The following is a 9058-nucleotide window of genomic DNA, read 5'->3' on the forward strand; positions in this document are numbered from 1 at the left end:
GTGAAATCATTAGGGCCTAATTAATTCATTTCAATTGACTGATTTCCTTATAAAAACTGTAACTCAGTAAAAAAAATGAAATTGTTGCATGTTGCGTTTATATTTTTGTTCAGTGTATATTTGTCTTAAGGGTAGCTTTAGTGTAGCTTAACTTCTTCCAGTGTGAAGTAATTGGTTGCTTGATAAATTATATTTTCAGAATTGCTTCCCCAACACTGGTGATTGTTAGTATTTCTTTCCCTGCTTGTGCTCTATACAATCTCACAGGTTCTGTATATATAACCTTTTTTGGTCACTTTACCCCAGTGACGTTTTACTCTTACCCCCTCATGTGCAATCAATCATTAGGTCTATGTTCTTAACGAGTCTTGACAAGCACCCCCCTGTGGAAAAGTGGGGTACCCCCAGGGGTACGAGTACCCCAGGTTGAAAACCACTGCTCTGTATAGACCCTCATACACTTCATAGTAACTCACAGAAGGAAAACACGCCAAGTCTTTGATAAAAATAAATTTGTGTGATTTTTTTGGGGGTGTCTTTTTTTATTGAACATTTCTAGAGCGGTAGTCACAGTCCATGTCAGGGTCGGGGTCTGGGGCAAGATAGGAGAAGAGGTTTAGAAGTAGTTGACCACCCTACGGATGGACTGGATGTTGGGGTTCTGGGCCTGCCACTCGTTGTGACTGCAGTAGTCTCCTCTCTCCACGATGTACATGCGGCCGCGGAAGTTAGGCTCCTCATACATCACCCAGCTACAGAAGGAAACACACACGGGTTAGAAATGGTCACACACCTGCTCACTTCACACACTTAGAGCAGATGGAATAACAGTAATGAGGAAACATCTAACATCAAGCTGTAAAATCCTGAACTTCCCCTTTAATATTTAACTCCCTCCTGGAAAACAACTGTTGGGACCACAGGTGTGATTAGTGGTGTTAAAGTTATTTAGAAATTCAGCAGTGTCTATGATTTACCAGATAGATCATTAGCATCTGTGTTCCAATTATGTGCCAACTTAATTAACACCATAACATATGCTAAAAGGTTGGCTCAACAAAAATAGATCCAAAAGTTGAATCACTATGAATTCATCACTGCATTTTGCCAATTGCTGTGTGTGTCTGTTTTTGTGTGCCCCTGCATGTGTGTGTTTGTCAGTGCCTGTGTGTTTGTCAGTGTGTGTGTGTGTGTGATGGCAGTCTGAATCTTAGGCTAGAGGTGTACTACTTACGCTCCGTCTCCATAGACCTTGATGGAGTTGATGCAGTTCTTGCTGAGGCCACGGCTCTGCAGGAAGGGGCAGTCATCACAGATCTCCACACACTGGCCGGAGAAGTTACAGGCCTCGAACAGCTCCATTCTGTAGTGCTCACCGTGCTGCAGGACACAGGAGAGGATTGGAGAAAACACACGTTTTTCAAGTCAAATATAGGAATACTGTTATAATGAAGAAGATGAGAGACAAGAAGAGAGGAGATTAAATTTGAGGTACGTTTACAAATTGACAACACTACACCCAAACTGTGCTTTGGTCATTCACCCCCCTTATTGATCTAAAGTATCTTTGAGTTAAAGCAGAAAATCTGTATAACTTCAACCTCTCCTCATCCTCACTAGCTATCATCTTAACCTCTAACCCATATCCTTTCGATTCTTAACCCTTAGCTCTGTCTCTCACCATCTTGATGGGCTTACAGGAGCCCATGTGGTCGTTGTGGCTGTTCCAACGCTGGAACTCTGGGTATTCGCCGTGCTCCAGGATGTACTGCTGTCCCTTGAAGTCGGGGTGGTCGAAGCAGCGGAAGGCGCCGCTCTCCACACGGATGGAGTTGACGCGGTTCATGAAGCCACGGTCCTGGAAGTTATCGCAGTCGCCCCTGACCTCCAGCTGCCTGCCAGTGAAGCATTTTCCCTCGTAGAAGGTGATCTGTGATGGGTGGGTGGACAGGAGGAGGTTAACACCATAGTTCATTAGTTAGGGTGGGGAGTCGGAGGTAGGATAGTGTGGTATCCAGCAAACCTGGGTTCAGATACTATTTGTCATCATTAGAGATTCAGTGGGTTTGATTGAGCTTTTCTGTTGCAATTTAACCAATATAAATGTTGCAAAAGTGCAAACCCCCCTGGCACTCCAGAGAGGTTAAAGCAAATGCTTAAAGTGTTTGAAAGATTTTAAATAATATTTGAACCTAAGTCCTGGTGGGATACAAACTCAATTGCTCAATTTCACTTTATTGCATCCAGTTCATGACTCAAAATGTAGTGAAATGGTCCAGAGCAAAGAGTTTTGGATCCCAGGCTATAGGCTGGACGGACATGTGGATGGAGTGTTGGTGTGGATTTGTATGTGTTGGCGTGGTGTAGTCAGTTCAGTATATAAATACATTTTGTCATGCAGACTTGTGTCCATAGCACAGGAGGTTGGTGACACCTTAATTGGGGAGAATGGGTTCATGGTAATGACTGCAGCGGAATAGGTGGAATGGTATCAAATACATCAAACACATGTATTTGTTTCCATGCGTTTGATTCCACGTTTCCATGAGTTTGATGCCATTTCATTTGCTCCGTTCCAGTCATTATTATGAGCCGTCCTCCCGTTAGCAGCCTCCACTGATCTGTACAGTATATATGCTGAAGCCAACTATAGATGAATAGAAGATGAGAATAGAAGATTAGAGTTGGCTTGCAGTTGGCTGGAAGTAGGATACAAGACTATGTTATGTCTACTTTTATTGGCCAGCCAACAACTAATTATCCCTACCTGCCAATGATAGTTTATTCAAAATAAAATAAATAAATACAATTTTCCTAGACCCTGCTTGCTCTTTTAGATATATATCTATAACACAAGATTGACGGTAGAACTGGGAGCAGAATCAGAATGCACTCAAAACTTTTCCCAAATATTCACGATACAATATGACATTCATTCTCTTTCAACTCCTGTAACAGATTTAACTGTATTTCTCCCAGCAAGACAAACTGAGTAATTGCTCTGATTAGAATAATCTCTACCTCTAAAAATGTTCACCAGTGTTGAATTGAAAAACAAAAAAACACCTGTTTGTTGAATACCTAACCTCATGATGGTATGAGAAAAGTACATTTTCCACTTCCAAACCAATGTTATCACACCTGCACTAAATACCTGTAAATGCATACACTCCCAAACCTATGTCTTTATTGACTGGAGTTCTCTCTAACCAGGCAGTCCAGTTGAGGTCGGAAGAACTCTTTTCCAAGGGAGCCCTGTCCAGTCAGTTATGTCCCAGTGTTAGCCAACCTGATGCTGTGTGAATGCAGGTTGACCCAGATGCTGCTTACCTTTCCAGAATACTGCGACATTTTCCACTGGATACTGTCAAACCTGGCCCACAAGTAAGAAAGTGTAACAGTAAAAAAGTTGGACACCCTAATATATACGGCGGGGCGCGTGCCCGGCAGTATCGCGAGGCTTTCCGCACAAAGGACACACAATGGGGGACTTAGGGCTTTCGCTGGGTGAGCACTTTCCCCTTCAACTCTTGGCACTGCTGATTCTGGGCTTTGGCTGCAGGGGGACTGAACAGGAGACAAACAAAGGAATTTGCTTGGCCGGGGCTTTGTGCACGCCGTTTTGCACATGCTATGCTTCTCTTACGCTGAAGTTGAATGGGGCCTGGCATGCACGCACAGTGAGCGAGACAGAGAGAAGTGTGTGTGTGCATGTTAGAGAGAATGTGTGTGTGTCAGAGTGCGTGTGTGTGGTGGGAGGGTGGTTACCATGACAACCAGGTGATGGAGAAGAGCGCGTGCAGAGCTACAACAAAGACTTGGTACTCTCTTTCACTCTTCACACTCTACTACTATGACCTGCCATTGTTCATATACACACAGAGTGTCACAGCCATATTTAGACGACCTCCGACCTCTGAAGTACTAGAACTGGCAGAACTGTCATTGTATTTGAAGTGTGGGGGACATTTTAATAGATTATCAGGAGATAGAATGCCGTTTCAAATCTTTTATGCCTTTTATGATTTTTATGACTTATATGGCTGTTATGCCAATAATGTATGGGGCATATAAATCTTGTTATCAAAAAGGTGCTAAAACTGTATGTTCGTGTCAAAACTATCTCTGTACATTCAAGTGAGAAATATAGAATTATACTGACTCTTTAATGTCATTAAATAATTTTTACCTTTAAAAACACCCATTGGGATATTGCAATATCCTGAAGTGCTTAAAGCCCTGTAAGATAGCAGAGAGAATGTAAAGAGATCTCCTGACATACATCACACACTGCATTATGGTATTGGATTACTACCCTTGAATCCTGAGGACTTCTATCGATCGACTACACATCCATTAGAGGATGTTAAGCCCTTTTCAGTCTCTCTCTCTCTCCCTCTCCCCCTCTCTCTCCCTCTCCCCCTCTCTCTCTTTCTCTCTCTCTCTCTCTCTCTCTCTCTCTCTCTCTTGCTCTCCCACTCCCCCTCTCTCTCTCCCTCTCCCACTCCCCCCGCTCTCTCTCCCACTCCCCCTCTCTCTCTCCCTCTCCCACTCCCCCTCTCTCTCTCCCACTCCCCCCTCTCTCTCTCCCTCCCTTCCTCTCTCTCTCTCTCTCCCTCTCCTACTCCCCCTCCCTCTCTCTCTCTCCCACTCCCCCTCCCCCCATCTCTCTCCCTCTCTCTCTCTCTCTCTCTCCCTCTCCCCACCCACTCCCCCTCTCTCTCCCCACTCCCCCCTCTCTCCCTCCCTCTCTCTCCCCCCTCTCCCACTCCCTCTCCCCTCTCTCTCTTTCTCTCTCTCTCTCTCTCTCTCTCTCTCTCTCTCGCTCGCTCTCCCACTCCCCCCTCTCTCTCTCCCCCCCACTCCCCCTCTCTCCCACTCCCCCTCTCTCTCTCCCTCTCCCCCCTCTCTCTCCCCTCCCTCCTCTCTCTCTCTCTCTCCCTCTCCTACTCCCCCTCCCTCTCTCTCTCCCACTCCCCCTCCCCCATCTCTCTCCCTCTCTCTCTCTCTCTCTCTCTCCCTCTCCCACTCCCCCCTCTCTCTCCCCCACTCCCCCCTCTCTCTCCTCCCTCTCTCTCTCCCCTCTCCCCCCCTCTCTCTCTCTCTCTCTCCCTCTCTCCTCCCCCTCCCCCTCTCCCCCCTCTCTCTCTCTCCCTCTCCCACTCCCTCCCCCTCTCTCTCTCTCTCTCTCTCCCCCCCTCTCTCTCTCTCTCTCTCTATCTCAGCGCCCCATTAATTACATGGGGAATATGTCTGGAATGATGCATTTACATGACACTTTAAAATTAACATTAACATAACATGGGAAGTATTTAAATAATGCTATGTAACTGAATGTCTAAAACAAAATTCAAAAGGTTGGCTCAACTTTCGAAATACATGGCTCTACTTTAGACTGTTGACATGTAGCCCAGGGAGAATTGGATAGGTATAACCAATATTTTAATCTCCTCCTTGCCCTCTAATAAACTAGGTTTTAAAACGTGTGATGATGTAGTACACATGAAAATAACTTTTGCAGATAAATTCCCATGTTCCGAATAAAAAATACAAGTTAAATGGGTTTCCATCGCATTTTCAACTCTAATGATGGTTTTGTCACAAAAAATGGATAGCATTATATAGCGAATGTGCCCACTTTGGTCTTGGTAAGTGCTCTCTAGCCAACAGTGCGGGTACAGTGCAGATACAGTGCGGGTATAGCCTACATAATGAGATCATTTTTTTATTTGTCAAATGGCAGCCAAGCATCGATCGTCATGTCACCAGAATACGACTCTCGATATTTATTGGAAAGAAGCATTAAGCTGATCATTGTGTGTCGTGTATTGATGTGACATACTGATATGATGTCACCGCCACCCATTGTCGTGCCATTCATCTGCCGTCGTCACCTCACGTTTCAGCATGATAATGCACGATGTTGCAAGGAGCTGAACACAATTCCTGGAAGCTGAAAGTATCCCAGTTCTCCCATGGCCTGCATACTCACCAGATATGTTACCCATTGAGCATGTTCGGGTTTCTCTGGATCGACATGTACGACAGCGTGTCCCAGTTCCCGCCAATTTCCAGCAACTTCACAAAGGCATTGAAGAGGAGTTGGACAACATTCCACAGGCCACAATCAACAGTCTGATCAACTCTATGTGAAGGAGATGTGTTGCGCTGCATGAGGCAAATGGTGTCACACCAAATACTGACTGCTTTTCTGATTCATGACTCTACTTGTTTTAAGGTATCTGTGACCAATCCATAGATTAATTTAATTCATATATTTAAAATGGTTGCATGTTAGATTTATATTTTTGGTCAGTGTAGATGAGACCACATGGGAAATGCTGAAAGCCAAGAACATCAGGTGCCATTCATCACAGACTGATGAAAAGCTATATCCATACTCATCAAGGGAGCCAATACCAGTGAAAAGGGTTTTCACATGCCAAATAAAGATAGGCAAGCGCAGCACACACACCTAGTTCACTGTGATACGGTTGAAGTCGGAAGTTTACATACACTTAGGTTGGAGTCATTAAAACTCGTTTTTCAACCACTACAAAAAATTCTTGTTAACAAACTATAATTTTGGCAAGTCGGTTAGGACATTTCTACCAACATTTTTTCCAACAATTGTTTACAGACAGATTATTTCACTTATAATTCACTGTATCACAATTCCAGTTGTTTACATACACTAAGTTGACTGTGCCTTTAAACAGCTTGGAAAATTCCAGAAAATGATGTCATGGCCTCAGAAGCTTCTGATAGGCTAATTCACATCATTTGAGTCAATTGGAGGTGTACCTGTGGATGTATTTCAAAGCCTACCTTCAAACTCAGTGCCTCTTTGCTTGACATCATGGGGAAAAAGAAAAAATCAGCCAAGACCTCAGATTTGTTTTTGTAGACCTCTGCAAGTCTGGGTCATCCTTGGGAGCAATTTCCAAACAGCTGAAGGTACCAAGTTCATCTGTACAAACAATAGTATGCAAGTATAAGCACCATGGGACCACGCAGCCGTCATACCGCTCAGGAAGGAGACGGGTTCTGTCTCCTTAGAGATGAATGTACTTTTGGTGCGGAAAGTGCAAATCAATCCCAGAAAAACAGCAAAGGACCTTGTGAAGATGCTGGAGGAAACAGGTACAAAAGTATCTATATCCACAGTAAAATTTACATTTACATTTAAGTCATTTAGCAGACGCTCTTATCCAGAGCGACTTACAAATTGGTGAATTCACCTTCTGACATCAGTGGAACAGCCACTTTACAATAGTGCATCTAAATCATTTAAGGGGGGGTGAGAAGGATTGCTTTATCCTATCCTAGGTATTCCTTGAAGAGGTGGGGTTTCAGGTGTCTCCGGAAGGTGGTGATTGACTCCGCTGTCCTGGCGTCGTGAGGGAGTTTGTTCCACCATTGGGGGGCCAGAGCAGCGAACAGTTTTGACTGGGCTGAGCGGGAACTGTACTTCCTCAGTGGTAGGGAGGCGAGCAGGCCAGAGGTGGATGAACGCAGTGCCCTTGTTTGGGTGTAGGGCCTGATCAGAGCCTGGAGGTACTGCGGTGCCGTTCCCCTCACAGCTCCGTAGGCAAGCACCATATATCGACATAACCTGAAAGGCCGCTCAGGCTACGGTTTGCAACTGCACATGGGGAGAAAGATCATACTTTTTCTACTCTTTTGCCATAATGACCATCGTTATGTATGGAGGAAAAAGCAACATCTCAAGACATCAGTCAGGAAGTTAAAGCTTGGTCGCAAATGGGTCTTCCAAATGGACAATGACCCCAAGCATACTTCCAAAGTTGGGAAGATGGTATAAGGACAACAGTCAAGGTATTGGTGTAGCCATCACAAAGCCCTGACCTCAATCCTGTAGAAAATTTGTGGGCAGAACTGAAAAAGTGTGTGCAAGCAAGGAGGCCTACAAACCTGACTCAGTTACACCAGCTCTGTCAGGAGGAATGGGACAAAATTCACCCAACTTATTTTGGGAAGCTTGTGGAAGGCTACCCAAAACGTTTGACCCACGTTAAACAATTTAAAGGCAATGCTACCAAACACTAATTTAGTGTATGTAAACGTCTGACCCACTTGGAATGTGATGAAAGAAATAAAAGCTGAAATAAATCGTTATTATCTCTACTATTATTCTGACATTTCACATTCTTAAAATAGAGTGGTGATCCTAACTGACCTAAGACAGGGAATTCTTACTAGGATTAAATGTAAGGAATTGTGAAAAAATTTAAAGTTTAAATGTATTTGTTACGCCTTGGTCTTAGTATTTTGTGTTTTAGTTTATTAGTTAGTCAGACCAGGGTGTGACATGGGGTTATTATATATTATATTTCCGTATTGGGGTTTGTAGTGTTTGGGATTGTAGTTGATTAGGGGTGTGTGTGTGTGTTAATTAGGTTGGCTGCCTGAGGCGGTTCTCAATCAGAGTCAGGTGCTTCTCGTTGTCGCTGATTGGGAACCGTATTTAGGTAGCCTGATTTCGCTTTGCATTTCGTGGGTGATTGTTCCTGTCTCTGTGTAGGTTGCACCAGTCAGGCTGTATTAGGTTTCGTTCTGTTTGTTGTTTTTTTGTATTTATTTAGTTATTCGTGTTAGTTCGTTCGTTTGTCTTTATAGTAAACATGAGTAACTTACACGCTGCATTTCGGTCCGACTCTCCTTCAACTAAACAAGAACGCCGTTACAGTATTTGGCCAAGGTGTATGTAAACTTCCGACTTCAACTGTATGTGGACCCGGAGAGCCGTTGCTAGGGAAAGAGACTGCCATTAAATTGGGTGTGCTAAAAGTGGCTGTGACCATAGCAGCAGTGACAGATGTAAAAGTGCAGATAAAACAGCAGTAGCCCAAGTTGTTTGAAGGGGTGGGAAATGTCAACACAAACCAGATCAACCTACATGTAGATAGAAACCTGACAACAGTAGCACAGGCTCTGAGGCGTTTATCATTCCACCTGAGAAAACGATAAACTACAAAACATGGGCTTCACGGAGAGAGTAGATGGTGCCACACGTGGATGAATCCGGTAGCGGTGG

General features: G+C 44.2%; 1 protein-coding gene across 1 annotated transcript; it reads right to left on the reverse strand.

Annotated features, from left to right (window-relative positions):
• Window positions 1-535: 535 nt before the first annotated feature.
• crygn2 (crystallin, gamma N2) lies at window positions 536-3410 on the reverse strand. Its single transcript, XM_064943706.1, has 4 exons — window positions 3331-3410; window positions 1682-1930; window positions 1235-1380; window positions 536-752 (listed from the first exon to the last, which is right to left on the reverse strand). Exons 1-4 carry the CDS (start codon window positions 3349-3351, stop codon window positions 617-619), a joined length of 552 nt encoding a protein of 183 aa, XP_064799778.1. The 5' UTR covers window positions 3352-3410; the 3' UTR covers window positions 536-616.
• Between the last annotated feature and the right edge of the window lie 5648 nt (window positions 3411-9058).

This window comes from Oncorhynchus masou, chromosome 28 (assembly GCF_036934945.1).
Source record: "Oncorhynchus masou masou isolate Uvic2021 chromosome 28, UVic_Omas_1.1, whole genome shotgun sequence".
Taxonomy (NCBI): domain Eukaryota; kingdom Metazoa; phylum Chordata; class Actinopteri; order Salmoniformes; family Salmonidae; genus Oncorhynchus; species Oncorhynchus masou.